Source organism: Gordionus sp. m RMFG-2023, chromosome 5 (assembly GCF_954871325.1).
Source record: "Gordionus sp. m RMFG-2023 chromosome 5, tfGorSpeb1-WG-v2, whole genome shotgun sequence".
Lineage (NCBI taxonomy): Eukaryota > Metazoa > Nematomorpha > Gordioida > Chordodea > Parachordodidae > Gordionus > Gordionus sp. m RMFG-2023.
Window position 1 is genome coordinate 20,986,878 of NC_088779.1, and position 18,287 is coordinate 21,005,164.

The following is an 18,287-nucleotide window of genomic DNA, read 5'->3' on the forward strand; positions in this document are numbered from 1 at the left end:
TGGAAGCAGCCTTATAATATAGATTTAATCAATTAGGAAAGGGGTGATTGAAAATTTTCTTGGGTCTTCTAAATATTTCTAAGAGATTAAGGTTTCGCTTAACCACAGTGCATTACATTGCTATTTATATTCATATATTTATTATCAACAATAATTTATATGACAACATTGCTGTCAATGCCAGAAAATCAATAATATTAAATTCAATAAGTTCAATCATTTTTTTAAAAACATGCAAAATACATCTGACGCAGAATGGATGATTGAGATGTCTAAAATGATAAGACCACTTGATAAATATGAGTCTAATGCATGGTTATTAGCGGCTCAATGTGTATTCCCTGAGAATCCATTAGTTATTGTAACTTATATAGAATTATAATTTAATTAATTAATAAAAGCTAGATGCATATAAAACATCGCTTATCTCAAAAGAATATGTTGAAGCTGTTCGTTTGCTCCAAAAATTGTACTTTTTTAAAAAAAATTTATTAATTAGTTTATTTGTTTTAGAATTACCTGCGACATTAGCATGGATGTTGGTATAAAACAGGAAATTAATGCAATAATAATGGCACTCTACCAAGAAAACTATGATAATTCTTTACAAGACGGTATAATTTGATTTGAGATGAATACTAAAAGTTTTATAGATATATATAATTATATACCCAAAGAATTAAAAAAGTCTATTTTGTTATATGCAGCAGGTTTATATTTTCCAAATACAACATATAGATTTTTAACCTAGATGTCCAAACTGATATTCATTCATATGCCAAGATCATGTTATCAACATTTGAGAAATTTCCTGAAGCTATTGAATCTCATGGGGTATATTATAAATAAGTTTAATTGCTACAAATTCATATATTTCCCAATTTTAAAATATATATAATTATATGATACTGATACATATTTAGATGGAATTGCTTGAAAGATTAATGGAGCATTGCAATAATCAAAATAATGATATAAATAATATTTTATATCAAAATGTCAAAAATATATTAGGTACAATTTTTTTAATAAAAAAATTACCATATTGATTATATATTTGTATTAATAATAGTTTGTGAAGTGACACCTATCATATTAAAGCAAAGATTATCCTTTCGCAAAGAGATGCTAATAAATTTGTTAAAATATGCTATCGATTATTTTATAGAAAATTCTTTGTATCAACCTGAAAAAAATAGCAATATTAAGGATAATTTTGCAACAAAATACTTGCTCTTATCTGAAGTATTTAAAATGGTGGGCTCACATCTGGACTGGACTTTGGCTGATGTATTTGAGCATAAGTAATTTTTTATATCATTTAATTATAAACATATTGGCAAGAAATAATCGTTTGTTTTAAAATTTGTGTTCATTCATATCTCAATTTTTTTTTGGGAGGGCCTCCTTTGATCGTATTATTTTGATCGTAAAATGGTCCATTTTAGGTCAAAATGGACGATTTTTTCATTCATATGAATTTATAGGTTAGGGTTAGGGTATTCATTTCTTCTTTTAACAAATAGTCTTAAATTATCAGCTACAGTATTAAGCATAATGTTTTTAAATGATTTTAATTTACCGCGATTAAATAGACCAATCAGAAAAAAATGGACCAAATTTACGATCAAAGTTAGGCAAATCTTTTTTTTAAATACATTTAATATTAACATATCATCGGTCTAGAATTTGAGTGCTCCACTTGCGCAAATTTTTAAAAATAAAAAAATCAAAATGCAAGTGAAGCAAACATAACATTTTATGATTTTTAATTTTCAAATGCTCCATTTACATTTTTTTACGTGTTTTCAAATCCTGTAAAAATAATACTTTAATCATATTATTGGATTTAAATGATAATCTATCGCAAATAAAAATGGTTCTGCTTTTGCTATTTGCATTGACTTTAATTTAGTGAATGGAGTATGGATAAATTTGAAATCTTTTGACACAGAATGGAAATGTAAATAATATTTTGGGGTCATTTCAATCACTTCAGATGGATTTTTATGATTTGCAACTCTTTAATCATTAAAGAGTAAGAGGGCTATGGATTTAATTTTTTTTAAAAACATCTTTTAATTTGGCTATACACTGAATTGATCTCTTAAAAATTGAATGGTTAGTAGCACCATATTATTTAAATTGTTTTATTATGCTAAATAATGTTTTAAAGGATAAATTATAATAGATTTTTATTTTGGCCACACAGGAATCAGCTCATAAAATTAGGTGTAGGATAGTTGGAAATTTTTTAATATAACATCTACTAATGCTATCACACTGCAAGTAATATACCGTTCTTCTTATTTTTTCCTTAATGACAAATAGCACAGTACCCACCTTTGTTTTGACTACAATATGCAGTTTCATTATAAATAGATAATTTTCTTTTATAATATGTAGACCCAACCTCATCTTGGTAATGTTTTTTTTTAACATTTTGGGTCAAATGATATGACTAAATTTTTTTTTGACTTAACTATGATTCTATCCATATATCTTTCAATTATTAGTGTTGTTGAACGGCTCGTTTTGAACCGAATTTTAAAAACGGCTAACTCAATATTTCATCCAGAAAAATATTACGCAAGCTTGAAGATTTTGCTCATAGAACGAACAAAGTTCTAGACATACATTATCGAAACCTCGAGGCTCAGACAATATTTTTTCTTGCTAAAATATTGAGTTAGCCGTTTTAAAAAATCGGCTCAAAACTAGCCATTTAACAACACTAATTTCAATACAAGTTTCAACATATTCTTCTTTTTTGCCATCCTAATAGTTCTTCTAATGTGATATATTATAATTATGTTAAAATACATTCATTTTAATAGTATTAGTTTATGAAACGGTTATATTGTTGAAATAAGACGTTAAATATTGAATTTATGACATTTTTACAATTTTTTTTTACATTGCAAGCAACCATACGGAAATAAATTCCACAATAAAGTATATAGTTTTTATTAATGGATTATATTGATTGTTGAATCTAATATTTTAATGACTAAGTGATTTTTCTTTTTTACAAATATGTTAAAAATTAAACATAATTTAAACAGATACTTATTTTTTGTAGACATTTTTTTTAATTGCAACACAAAACAACCCCTTAATTTGGAAGCCATATAAATATTAAAAATTTAGAGCACACTTAAACAAGCATGGAGCGAATAGAACTTTTATAATTTTCTTAACCATAACGAAACCTTTTGATTAAAACTCTAAAAGGAGCCCATTTATAGGCCGATTCTTTACTTTGCTTTAGAACTGGTTATCGGCCATTACTGATTTTTACCGATACAGTAATTTTTAAATTTTGATTTAATTAAACCCCCTTAATTTGCCTTCTCATTAAAACCCATATTGACTTGGCAATATAATTAGATTTCAAACTCTGGTGGTAGTGGCACTATAGGTCGATACAGGCCAAACCAGCTGAACTGGCGCCTTCGAAATTTTTGAAAAAGACTTACGGCCCATAATTTATTGCCTGGCTGGGATAATTTTGTATAAGTTTATATTTTACTCAATTTGGGATACCATTTAATTTTCGAAGGTCCTAATAATTTGTCCATAAATTTAAAAATAAAATAAGGATCTCTCAAGATCAATTCGAAAAGATCCGCAAAGTTTACGCAAAAAATGTCGAATTTAAAACGTACGCTGGTAATCAAGAGGTTTTTTACGCTATCGCGATACTGTTTTTGCATCATTTCTCCATTTACTTAAAGCTCAAAGGATTGTCTACGTTATTTGATAGTATATCATAATTATTATACAATAGATTTATTCACGTTTTGATATATAATGACCCACCCCTCCCCTGAAAGAATACTATCAACAAGAACAATTTTTCAAGAAAAAAACGGTTTTAATATTTTAGATATAAAGAAACATCCATTTCCGGTGTTGTCAAACCTAAAAATATATTGAATCTATATTTTAGATCTCTGTCAAATTTTGCCTTTTTGATTAATTTAAAAAACGGGCCATTTTAAATTGGCATTCGTCATAATTAATCTTTTTCATATAATTGAATTATTTATTAAATATATATTTTTTTGGTAGCTGATAGTATACCAACTCAAGAGGACAAAAGTAAGCAATCCACTTTAATTTCGGCTCTAGTCGAACCCATACAACTGATAATTCGAAGTTTTGATCACAATGGATCCATATCTAACCACGGGAAAAGCGTATTTAAAATTATATCTTTCGAATCAATTTTAAGACACTCTCTTCAAAATAATGCTAACAAAGGTTTAAATTTTATAATTAAGCAAAAAGATATTTCTATAAATTTTTTGGGCCGAGCCATATTTTAAATTTTTTTAATATATCCGGGCCGGAATTAAAAAAATTTTTTAAAAATACCCGGGGAATATATCTTAAATCGCAATTATTCGCTGTAAAAATTAAAAATACATGTAATATATATTTATAAAAAATCCGGGCCAGGGTCGGGCCGAACTTTTTTTAATATGGAACAGGTCGCAAATGGTACCTTTCTGGGTCTCTGATATATACGATGTGCTTTCATTTTTTTAGAATGACTTTTATAGATTTTTAATCGAGTTTACGGCATTCTCTATTTCAATTTTGATAATAATCTTGATTGGTTGTAATTATTTTAAGTTACTAAATTTTATTTGTCATTTTATGGGATTACCTTTTAAATTATTATATTTGCGTTCTACTATTATATTACAACATTTATAATAAGTTAAAACCCTTTTTTGTAATCTGATTATAACTCCAATACCTTTCTTCATTGAGACAAATGGTATTTTACTATTTTATTACACAAATATAAAATTAGTTATTAGATTTTTTTTATACAAATTTTAATTTATTTCTTAGATTCTACCGATATTCGGGATAACCTTTTAGTGTGCTGTAATTGCTATGCCCTTTTGCTAGAAGACATCAGTTTATATTCGAGTAAGATTAAATTATATTTTATTACCACATTTTTTGTTGCTTTTATGAATAGAGTTTTTAAAAACGACACGATTAAGATATTGGCTAAAATAATATAATGTAAGATTTGGCAAATAAAACGTAATATTATTTTCGTTAAAATCGTAATCGGGCCGTTTTTAAAAAGGCCCTAATCAAACTTTTTAATAATACTAGCTTATATTTTTTGTGCTTAATTTATCTAAGAACATTTTAAAAATATCTTTATTTATGATATATTTTTATATATTATTCAAGAATTACTATATATTGTAAATGTGATAAACTATATTTAATAAAAAAAAATTATAATGAAGAAAAGAAGAGGATTGCAATGTTTATTATTTTATACATTATATATTTATTTATATAAATCAATAATATTTGATCAATATTTAAAATCCTCATCAAAATTTAACGAATCTCTTCTTTTCGAGTTAGAATTAATTATTCAGACATCATTTTTGGTTTTTAAGACAATATAAACATTTTTTTTAAAATCTAATTTAAAATAATTGCATGTTTATAAAATTATATAATAAGAGTTAAAATGTATAACTGGTAACACAAATTTGTATTAAAAATTGTATATGTACAAAATAGAAATAAAATTTATTTTCTTTAGCTTTCTGAAACCTGGAAGGAATTATAATTCTTTGGTCCTAATAAGAACGTAAAAATGCCCCTTACCCAGGTCCCTGCTTAATAAAAAAACTGTTTAAAAATGGATTTTCATAATAATAATTGATTTTTAATTTGCTTACAATTAATAGAAATAACTAATTATGTCCATATTTTTACATTCCAATTTATATCATCATGATTTGTACAGGTCAACACACTCTATATTTCTGGTTCATCCTTGCCCCTTTTGGCAAGGGTTTCTCATATGTTACTCTTTTTACCACACCTTTCCTCGTTTATATGTAATGACATCATACGTAATTTTGCGTTAAATTTAGTGATGTTTAATTTACTCTTAAAAATACCTCGAGGGCTAATTAAATATTCTTATACTGGTGAGGGGGGGGGGCGGTATAATTAAATCGTTCAACATTTCTAATTTGCTAACTCTGGCATCAAATTTTTCGCTTGAATAAGATGAGTTTATTTTAACAATTTTGATTAAACAGAAAGTATATCGCTAAAATATATCCCAAATTATGTCATTAAAATTAAAATAACCATATCCCTTCACATTCGATTACCAGCATATTTTTTAGTTTTTACTAATGCATGTTTTAATATTTTTAAAAAAATATATATTAATTTGTTGATTAAACTATAATTTTTTTTAAAAAAACTCAAACTAAGCTTTCAAAGAATGTTGTTCTCTTCTTTTCACTCGAGATTACAAAAACCTTTTGTTCGAATCATTTGAAATTGACTTTTGGCTCATTAAAGGTGAATACAATAAAATTATCAAAAAGCTTGGTGATGATGATTTATGTCCACCCTTATTACCTCAAATTGAAACCGTCGATAATGAAGGGACACTTAAAAGAACTTATAGGATGTTATATGAAAATTTAATGTTGAGCCATGCCCATTATAAATCTAACGAATTTGCCGTGTTGTATTAAATTTTATATAAATATTGTTTTTTTTGTTGAGTTTTTTTAAAACTTACTACATATTTTTTTAAATGAATATAATAATTTCAGAGATCTGTAGAGGTAACATTTGCACGGCCAGGCCCGGATTTTAAAACATCTGAAAGTTTTTAAACAACTTTGAGAAGTTTTAAAATATTAATAAAATCATTTGTTACATTTTCTAAAATTAAATTTTGGACATGTTTTTATATTTTAAAAAAATATTATTTCTTCGTTTTGATAAAGTTTTAAAGTTTGCAAATCAATTTTTTTTTAAATATTTTGGACACAGCCTTAACTAAAATAGCTAATCAAGTTTTACACAAATAGATTTTAGATAAAATGATATGAATTATTATAAAATGTTATTAATATTATTAAATGAATTTATTTTTAAAACAATAATTTAAAAGCCATATTTTAAATAAAATATTTCATGTATATATAAATAATTCTCGATGTTATCAAGGTCGCAACAATTTTTTTTTATCAATAATTTTACAATTTGATGTGTAAACTATTAAAATTTATTGATATAATAATTTATACCTATAACTAATTAATCGATTTAATTCCTATCGAATACAAATAAGGAAAATATATTATATGTCGATGTTGTATAAGTTGTAAGATCAAATTTGTTAGATTTATTGATGAAGTTGATGTATTATTAGATATTAAACTTCAATTGATAATATTTGAGATAAATATAATATTGTTGAGTTTTTATAATTTTAATGGATGCAATTAACCTTACAGTCATAACTGCAACATTTTCTGTGTATACCAACTATCAGCAAAGGTGTTAAAAAATTATGGTTTCATAAAATGCTTAAAATCTTTATAGATTTTGACCTCTTTGAAGGACCAAATTTTTTGAGAATGTTTAAGCAGGTTTGATATAATTTCGTCTAAATTAAATCTTTTTTAAAAATATTGCTTATAAGTAATTGTTATTATTATGTCCTTTCATAATGAAATCATCATTTTTTATATTGATTTTAAATAAAATTATTTTTATTTTGTTGATTTTTGCTCAATAATTTGGTAGGAAAAAAATCTCATATTGTTTATTAGATGATTTTAGTTAAACCATAAAAAAATTACAATTATAAATTTAGTTTTGTGTTAATCCTTTTCTAAAATAATTTGAAATTTTCTTATAATACATAACATACCACTTATTAATTCAAACAATTTCCACTAGAAATATGCAATTGGCGAGTTTTAGCAAACAAACCCGCCCACTCGTTGTTAAATTTTTCTTAACCCGCTCGTCCGCCCAATTTTTAAAAATTATTTTAATGATTGGTTTGGCTCTTTATTTTTTTATTATGTATTTTTAATTAAACTTATAAAATAAGCAATATTATGAAATTAAAAAATGATTTTTAATGAATAAGCCTGTTCTATTTATTACGTCCAAAAAATATTTAAATAAATAATATTTTTAAACCACCCACCCGCCCAATGTTTAAAATATTTCCGACCAGAGAATGGATTGGCTAAAAACTCGTTCATTTCAGACTTTTAGTTTTCATATCAAGTTATAAAATTTTATAAAAATTGGTTCCGGAGGGCAGAAGATAGGTGCCTTAATAGCGAACACAACGCGAAAAACAAAAAAGTAGCATCGATATTTATTTTTTATACATGAAACATTTTATTTAAGAAATTCTTAAATGATTTTTTTTTAAATAAATTTAAAAATATTAATACATTTTGTAAGTCTAAAAGTAATTTGTGTAAAACTTGATTAGTTTCTTAATTAATAATATGCAAAAATATTAAAAAATAATTTTTATTTGGCTGTAAATATTTCAACTCAAGGTAACTCTTAGATGTCGGTACGTGTTGTCCGTAGACCAGCCCAACCCGAGCTCGCGGGTTCTGGCATAAATGACTTTTTCGGGTCGGGTTGTAAGAGGTGTCCGACCCCACCCGATAAGTATAAATATAAATATCCTTAATAATCATTTTAATTCATAACTTTCAAAAACAACATGTCATTTATTATCTAATACATTTATTTCATCATTAAAATATCAATCAGAATAACATGTCATTTTCAAATATTATTTTTCATAACATCGGAAGATATATCAAAACAACTTTCCCAATTTAAGTGTTTTGTTACCTAAATTCCTGTTGGTAAACGATTTTATATATTGAAAATTTGAGGCTATTTGATTAAATAGATATTAGATAAATATATTTAAATTAACGTGATAGAATATGATGTAAATTAAGTATGTAATAATAACACATAATTATAATAACAAAATAGTTATCTCTGTTTCCTCGGCTAGCTGTGAAAGAGCGCTTTCACAAGCTGGTCGGGCTTTTGAAGATAGGAGGATTTGTTTAAAGCCTGACAAACTCGACTCCTCATTATTTATATATATCAGAATTATTCACTGTTACTATTGATAATGATATGATAATGATTTACCTTTATTATATGTTCATTATATCATAACATTATTTTTATATAATGGAAATAATTTTTAAATTGGTTTGTATTTCAACTTTTTAATATTTCAACTGAATAAAAAAGTATATGTCAATTTAAATAAAATGCAACTTAATATAAATATTAATTATATTATGGCGATCCTACACTTTTATTTAAGTAATACACATAATTCTTTTGGATATTATAATATTCATAAAAAAATTAGTCGGGTTCTGGTCGTTTGAAAAAAATTATTAAATTCGGGCTCGGGCAAATTTTTTTATAATTTGGACTCGAACCGCTAAAAAATCACTTAGTAGACCTCTAGTAACGCTAATAGCTAAAATATAAAACATTTTATGAATTTTAGATCGGATAAATAGGTAGTGGATCAGTATTACAAAACCTTTTGAATAGTTTGAAATTGATAGAGGGAATTTTCTATGCTCCACGAGAGAAATTAAATATTTTAAGAATAGGATTTAGACCAGAAAGGGCGATAGATGAGTATTATTAAACCTTTGAAAGTAGTATGAAATAAATAGTGAGAATTTTTTACTCCGCGACGGAAAAGAGTTAAATTTTTAAAACATACTAAATATTTTTGTCCATCCAAAATTAAGTTATTTAAAAAAAAATTCCTTTGACTTAATAAAGGCGTTATCAGTTATAAACTACTCCCAAAAATTTTGTAATGTTCTACAAGTGGGTAGCTATTGAGTCATTGCTATCATATATTATTAAGGAAATAGAAAGGAGGTTGTATATATAAAAAGGTGGCTAGACCTATTCAAAGATGAATACAGATCTAAAAATGCATTATTCTGATTTTCTATTCGAATAATTTAATTTTTATGATTTGTGATTGAGTCTTCTTCTTTATAAGCTTTTAAAAAATAATTCGAGGCACAGACAGAACCTAGATCTGAAAAAAATTCTCACCAGACCTTGGGCCAAAGTTTTTTTTATTTTGCAGTCGAGACATATTCGGCTCAGCCCGATTACAACCAAAATTTTTTAGGCTTAACCCGGATTTATTTTAAAAAATTTATGGCCCGAATACCCGGACCGGGCCTGTTGATTTCTGAAAAAAAAATTTATTTATAGAGGTCAGCACGGGCTGTCAAAAGCCCGAGGCTCTAGTCGAGTTCGGACATTGATTTTTTCCTTGGGCTCGGGTCGGGCTGTAAGAGGTGTCCGACCCTATAAATAAATGTTAAAAATACAATATCTTTAATAATACATATATTTTTGTTTTATGAAAAATGTCAATCAGAATAATTGATATTGATATGTCTTTTTAATATGTTCATTATTATATTTTTTTAGAGGATTTTTCTCTATATGAACAATTATCATCTTTTTTCGACATCAATCATGCAAATTATTTTTTCACTATAAAATTCGATTGTTTTTTAACTTTACTTTTTATATTTAAACTGAATTATATATATATATATATATGTCTAAATTAAATAAAGTTCAACTTTATATGAATATTGATTAGAACGGGTTAAATTTATGTTTATTTAATGTGGCAATATGTGAATAAATACACTTCATTTTTAATTGTATCTTAGATGTTATAAAATTAAATTCAAATTATAAAAAAAAATTTAGTCGGGCTCTGACAAAGAATTTAAATTCGGGCTCAGGCCGCGAAAATATTACCTTGCAGAGCTCTAGTTATGTAACAAAAATCGGTTTATTTTATCAAAGAAAAACATGATTGATTTATTTACTTTTAATTTTCTGAAAAAAAAAATTGTCCGATACTTTGAACAAATTATCGCATTTTGTTTTCAATAAAATATCTAGCGTTCTCTCGAATGTGTTTACAGAATTCTTACGATATTAAAGGAACACCCTTTTTTCTATCAGAGTCTGATCAAATTTTATCAAACTTCTAAAAATTACACAACCTTTCTACAAACTGACGAAGATATCGCTGAAACCAATATAACGCATGATGATGATATGGGGGCAGGAGGCGAAACGTTGATTTATCTTGAATTAAACAGCCATACACTTTTTAAATATTGTTTATACCTCGTGACCTTGCTGTTTAAAGTGAGATTTTTACCGTCATTCATCACATTTCATAAATTAGCCCTATTGAAAATCACATTCTTGATAACCTGAATTTAGGTGTACATATAAGAATAATCTTTATAAAGAATTTAATAAGAAAAAAATTTGCGTTTGATTTTTCGATGTGGAATATTTTAATTTTTTTTCTCCAAAATCATTTTTCTTAAATTTTAATAATCGCTTTTCGCCTTTTTGTAAATATTTTTATAGTGTTTTTATTATCCTCACAAATACGAATACTGAATTATTCTATCCGTATTTTTATGGGTATACTTAAAACAAACAGGGACCCTAGCCGAAACTTTATATTGGAATGAATTATTATAGTTTCTGAACCTTAATCGAACCTATACTAAATCGCGAAAAGGGTGAGCCAAACACTAATATAATTGTTTTTGAACTGGTATAAACACTTTATATATCAGAGACCTGCAGGTCAATTTTTTTTTTAAATATACCCTCCTGGACCTGAAATATTTTCTTAAAATTACCCAGGCCGGGCCGTATATTTAAAAACCAAATATTTTAAATCGCTAGTATTAGTCATAAAAATTAAAATAATCTGGGCCAGGTATGGACTGAAAACATAAAACCCGGGCCGGACCGGAAAAAATTTTCGAACTTCTGCAGGTCTCTGACATATGTATATTAAAATTTAAGAGCATATTTTTGATATAAGTGACACTTTTCCTTGGGAGTATTTTTATAACGGTAATTTTTTAATAATTATATTTTTCCAGAATTTTAATTTTTTTAGTGAGTAGTGATCAGTTTTCTAAACATTGGAAAGATAATTAAAATTTAAATCTTAAATTGATAATATTTTTCTAATTTTATGGTAGTTTCGTTTTGGCATTTAATTATTAGAAATAAAATATATATGATCAATTTATTTGTTTGTATCAGATAGAATTCAAGTCTATATTATTAATAATAAGATCGAAACGTTTCAACCCAATGATCTTCTTTCAAATATTTATTTTTAATTTTTGCCTCTTGCACGTTTTTTTATTTAAAAATTTGATAAATATTACAAAAATTTAAAACCTTCATATTTTGTTAAAAACCATAACCGAATTGAGACCTCTTATCTTAAGCTGAGAATTAATATATGGTTTTATTATCTTTTGTAAAATCATTTTTTTTCATCAAATGACAAAGCAATGCCCAAAATCTTCCTGCGTAACTGGGAACATTCTCGTTTTGTCCCAGTTCCAAGAAACATCTACTTTGATTGATCGATCATTACTTTTCACACAACTAGCCTCATACACGAATGCTACTCCTTTCGTATACGAATCATTTTTCGAGTACGTTTGCGATGTCCAACTACTTGAGGAAATGGCCTTTTTGGTCTCGCCTCATACAAGCGAAACCAATAGTATTGGCAATGAAAACGATGATTTAAAACCACGCGTACAATTGATAAAAATACCCGATCATGGCGATAAAGTAAGAGCGAGTAGAAGGAGAAAGGCGGACGAATCTATTGGGTATGAAAACTTATTATAAAAATTTTTTTAAATTAATTCAGTTGGAAAAATCTTTTTTTAAAAATGCTGGCAGAGTTTAAATAATTCAATTTTAAAATAAATATCCTATCTAAAAGTATTAATTTAATTATAGTTTTGCCACCATACATAACTTTTATTAAAATTGGAATATTTTTTAAAAGAGGTTGTCTTGTCAGATATCAGGAGAGTCAATAAGAAACCCTAAGTCCTTTTTTAAAAAAAATTTAGGAATAACAATCTTTTTAGAAAAATATTCAGAAAAGAAACTATAAACTTTTTTTAGTTCAGGTTTCAAACTCTAGTTAATAAATAAATATAATAATGATTCGGGTTAAATAATCTAATATTCAATTGAATTATTTTTGTCAAAATATTCTTGTTGTAATTATAATAAAAATTTGGGTATTTATGAATAAATGATTAATTAACTATTAAATTAAGTATACATTTTAAAAAAACTATAATTTTTAATCAATTAAATCCAGATCTTATAAAGCTACTCTTCAAGACGCTTTTATTAAAAGGATACAATCCATACCAAATAACGTCGCGGAAAAACAAGAATTCAAAATTCAGACTATTTTTCATTTCTTTTTTGAGGAAAAGAGCAATATTATTAAATTATTCGAATCACAACCTACGCTAAAATAAACCTGATAAAATTATCACATTTACGATTCGCCCACATTAGTGTTAAGAATTAACTATCTAATATTTTAAAAAAAAATTGGATAAATACTATTAATGTTTTATATAAAAAAAATATCATGACAAAATACATTATTTGTCATCATTGCATTTTTATATTTTTTATTATATTGTCAATAAATTGAAAACATATCAATTATCTTAAATTCATACTTTATTTAAAACAATTATAATTAAATTTATCTTCTCAATATATTATTTTTTTACAAAAAATATATCAAATGTCCAAATTATATAACAAATAAATAAATTTAATAATATATCAGCAAAAATACTAGAAAAATGTTGTTTCGACTGAATGAGCAAAAGGGCCAAATTTAATATAATAAATGAGCAAATATTTGATAGTAAATGACAAAAAATGCCTTTGCCTAAAAGTACGAAAAATTTCAAAAGACCAAATTTAATAGCAATACCCTTATATAATAAATAAGCAAATGTAATAGTAAAAAATAAAAAATGAGGAAAAATATTAGCAAAATACCCTTTCACCTAAAAGTGTTAATGGATGAAATTTAACCGTAAATACTCAAATTATATAATAAATGTAAAAGTAAATTACAAAATTTGGTAGTTAATCAAATATACTAGCAAAATGAAGTTTCGTTTAAAAGTGGCAAATAATATTCTCAAATTGTATAATAAATGAATAAATATCTCATATTAATGTTATATTTTAACTTTTTTAGCCGAAACTCTATAAGAGAAATGGCTATAGGCAAAGCTCATCTTCGACCATTTTTTTTCACTTGTACTATGAAGGATTAAAAATAATATTTTCACAAAGAAATCATTCATAATTAACTACTTCTTTTGTGAATATACTATATTATTTAAAGATTTAATATATAAATCAGATTAGAGGTCTGCACCCAAAGTTTTAAAAAATATACAACCCGCCCATAGTTTTCAAAAAAATATATACCCGCCCGTCCAGCCCATTTGTTTAAAATTCCTTACCCGCCCGCCCATTAGTCTAAAAATTTTTACCCGCCCGCCCATTATTTATAAAAAATTTTAACCCAAGTCCACTTATAAAATTTAATAATGGCCATTCTTTCAATTTTTTAAACATCTAATAAAAATATTTCAGCATTACATCTCTACAAAAAGTTTATAATTTAGGAAATTAATTTAAGCATAAAAAAATATTCAATTTAAATTATGAACAATTTATTTGATCAATTAGAATATTTATGAAATAAATAAAAAATTGATATTGTATGTAATTATAATGCAAAAATAATAATGAATCGACATTTTCTGGATTCAAACACGTTCTTCTTTGTTCTAAAAACCTTCCAGCAATGCTAAATCCTCGTTCAGAAGAAGCATTAGTTGTAGGAATTGCCAATATTTTTCTTACTAATCTTGATAACTTTGGCAAATCTCTTGTCGTTTCCACCAAAGTAGGATATCCGTCTGAAGTATATCCTCTTCCTCAAGTGAGATCCAGATGTCCCGTAAGCAATATATGTAAAACTCTTTTTTGAAGTGAGTACGAAGATTAATCTGCCATTCCAAAATAAAATACCGTGCTATTTTCGTAATCGCTTCATGCTATTCGGAATAGTAACAACAAAATACTATACAATTTTATAAACCAGACCTCGAGTTAATATTATAAACAGATGTATCTAACCAAGGATTTGGAGTTGTATTCATGCAAAAATATGATAATGGTACCGAATTTTCAATAGCTTACACCTCAAGAACTTTACAAGACGCTGAAAAGAATTATTCTACAATAAACAAAGAAGCAAAAGCAATAATAAACTGCGTAGAAAAATCTCATAACTATTTGTATGGACTAAAATTTAAAATTTGAACAGACCACAAACCTTTAATAAAGATATATGGTAATAACAGAGATTTAAGCTCATTAACAAACCAAAGATTATTACGTTGGGTTTATAAATTATCTGCATATGATTATAATATAATGTACAAGAATGACGCTAATAATATAATTGTAGATGCTTTATCGCGAAACCCAATAGAGAAAAATGATGATAGAATAACAAGTGAAAATAAAACAGAAATATATAAGAAATCTTACTTATAACACATTAACTCTTTCAAGAAAAGTAATGGTACAAATATACAAAATCAAGTACCAGAATTGCAAACTTTTAGAACAAGAATAGATGAAATAGAAAATGATGACGGTATCTTATTTTGGAATGACAGATTAATCATTCCGTACTCACTTCAAAAAAGAGTTTTGCATATATTGCATACGGGACATCCTGGTATTACAACAATGAAATCTATTACGAGACATTATATATGGTGGGAAAAATTAGATAAATATGTCGAAAAACTAGTAAAGTGTTCTTCACTTAAAAAAACGAATGGCACAGTAAAAAAAAAGAAATATTTTTATTGATCATTTAATTAATTATGATTTTTCTTTAGTTTGTTTTTGAACGAAAATTTTAAATCTCTTAACCCGCCCATAGTTTCAAAATTTTTTAACCCGCCCGCTTGCCCATTTTCAAAAAATTTTTTGGCCTATTAATATCTCAAAAATTAGGATTTGAGAGACCCTCACTGAATTTCTATGCATAAATTACCCGCCCCGAAATTTTTTTATATACGAATTGCCCATGCCCGTCAGTTACATATTTGCTAGCCCCGTTTTAATTTTTTTTTAAAAATTTTAAACCCGTGGGGCGGTCCCTAGTTGTTCAATTTTCTTCACTCCACGATGGGAAAACAAATTTTTTTAAATGGTTAGATTTTGGACTGGGCCAATAATCTTACTTCGAGGAGTAAAATAATTTGTACTATATATTTCAATACTTAAAGGTTTAGTTATAATCATCAACTGTCTAAAATTTAATCAAGTCAGAACTTATAGTTTTATTTTTTTTACTTATTTCCCTCACGGAATAAAGAAAATTTGCACTATCAATTTTAAACTATTCCAAAAGGTTTTGTAATATTGTTCTCCTAGAACTTTTTATTCAGTATAATCGATTTCTATAAAATATTTTATACATGGTTGTGTATTTGTCCGGTCAAATACCTTTCGGTCAATTGACCGATATTTGACAAATCAAATATGATCAAATCAAATATATGTTTTTTTAAAGTCAATACTAACTTTATTTTGAATATAATAGCAAAATGAATCTAATATTAATTTTTTTAAATTCATTGTCATTTAATAACTAATATTTAGCTCTCCGTAGCAGAGTCTTGTTCTGATTCATATTCAATATTATCACTTATATTTTTAATCAATTTTCCTGATGTCGAGATTTTCAATCGATTATTTTCATAAGAATATTAACCCAAATCGACATATTTCTTTCTAAAGAAGAAATAGGAATTCTTGGTCTCATAATGGGCATGGTAAGCAAAGTTTAATCTATTAACTTGAGGTCGGAATTGGTTATTTCTTTTTGAAATTACTGCATTCCACATAATTTGCTATTAAACATGCTGTTTTTGCTTCTGAAATTAATTATATCGCTTAAAATATTTAGGTCATCACCATCTTGTAAAATGGCGAATTCTTTAATTAAATCACATACTTCATTAAATTCACTACTAGTGAAATGTTTATCTTGATATTGGGGACCCAAAAAATAAGCAACATTGTGATCTCATGTATTTATACCTTTTTCTCTTTTTTAAACCTATTTTTAATTATTTTTACTTTAAATTTTTTTAGAGTATTTGACCAGGTCAAAAAGTCCTCCAGTCAATTGACTGAATTTGACCGGTCAATTGATCCACTTGCCAACCCTGATTTTATATTTTTGATTTTAAGCGCCACCTTGCCTTAAATTATTTAGATCCAAATAAAATTTATAAATAATTTATATATTTTTTTTGAATAATAAATAAATTTTATAAAAATGAACTAAGAAAAAAATATATTTTTTTTTAAAAAAAGGGTACAAATCACCCTAAAGAAGAGTGAATGCTAAAAAAATTAGACCTACAGATTTCCAGGGAAATCTGTTGACGAAGGTAAAATCCTTCATTGGGGTCCCCTGAGATCTGTCTCATTTTTTTCCCTATGATTTTAATGAATTTAAGGGCATCACTTCCAAACATGCCTAGGGTATTGGTAACGAATGGAATGAAAACGGTTTTGGTGGTAAGCATATATGTTTTTTTAAAATGATTTCAGCCTTTTCAATGGCAGAAAATGAGAGGTTGGACTTTGCTTCAAAATCTACACAGGTATAGTCCCAAGCGAGCGGGAGACCATTAGTCCAGGGAATTGGAGATATCCCATCGGGACGTAAGGCGTTTTCGTTTGAGAGGCCCACCGGTTCTAGGGTGGATAGAATATTAACTTTTTGAGGGCAGCTAGGAGAATGTTGTTGATAGCTTTATGGCGCGGTTATCGTCCATGGGAGAGCTTGCAGTGCAAGGGATGGTAATTAGATTCAATGGGATGGCCAGTCGATACAAATAGAGAAAACTACGGCATTACAGCCAAGGCGGAGGGCTATAGAAATGCGTAGCTGTTCACCAGTCAATAGGAGGCCAAGATTGGAACTGGGAATGGCTTCCAACCATTCGTAACCTGAGTTTGCATTTTAAATTCATAGAGCTCTGCTTTTGACTTAACATTGACATATAATTTAAGAATTCGTCATCTACATTTACCTTAATTTCCTTAAGTTCCAATATAATAATTACAGCTATTCTTATAGTCTCAGTCAATTCGACGTAATTTTTTCAAATATATTGCATAAATTACTTGTGTAAATAAATAATTTGTAGATATATTCTAATGTAAAAAATATTCCGGTTGTAGTATTGTATCCAATTTTCTGTCTGCTTCTGAAGAAATATCAATTATATTTATTTTTTAGTTATAGCGTAGTGATTCGATTTTTGCTTTTAAAACTTTGGGAAGATAGTTAGAATTTGAATCAAAATCTAATTTTATTGTAATTTCTTTTTTGGCGTTTAAATTATTAGAAATAAATA

The 18,287-nt window shown here is 26.6% G+C and overlaps 1 protein-coding gene across 2 annotated transcripts; it reads left to right on the forward strand.

The window, feature by feature from the left end:
- The first annotated feature begins 216 nt into the window (after window positions 1-216).
- LOC135929375 (uncharacterized) lies at window positions 217-13,547 on the forward strand. Of its 2 annotated transcripts, XM_065465921.1 has the most exons (14): window positions 217-361; window positions 402-469; window positions 514-614; window positions 654-710; window positions 752-834; window positions 924-1,014; window positions 1,073-1,304; window positions 3,602-3,765; window positions 4,075-4,266; window positions 4,867-4,947; window positions 6,280-6,536; window positions 10,834-11,085; window positions 12,268-12,599; window positions 13,106-13,547. In XM_065465921.1, exons 1-14 carry the CDS (start codon window positions 233-235, stop codon window positions 13,269-13,271), a joined length of 2,205 nt encoding a protein of 734 aa, XP_065321993.1. In that variant the 5' UTR covers window positions 217-232; the 3' UTR covers window positions 13,272-13,547. The 2 variants fall into 2 exon arrangements, with proteins under 2 accessions (XP_065321993.1, XP_065321994.1); XM_065465922.1 differs by lacking the exons at window positions 4,867-4,947; window positions 6,280-6,536 and having other exon boundaries at window positions 4,075-4,202; window positions 13,106-13,546.
- The last annotated feature ends 4,740 nt before the right edge of the window (window positions 13,548-18,287 follow it).

Coding starts and splice junctions, on each gene's coding strand:
- LOC135929375 (XM_065465921.1), top strand. CDS start 233: ATGCAAAATACATCTGACGCAGAATGGATGATTGAGATGTCTAAAATG. Junction 470..513: donor GTTCGTTTGCTCCAAAAATT/GTACTTTTTTAA, acceptor TATTTGTTTTAG/AATTACCTGCGACATTAGCA. Junction 1,305..3,601: donor GCTGATGTATTTGAGCATAA/GTAATTTTTTAT, acceptor AAATAAAATAAG/GATCTCTCAAGATCAATTCG.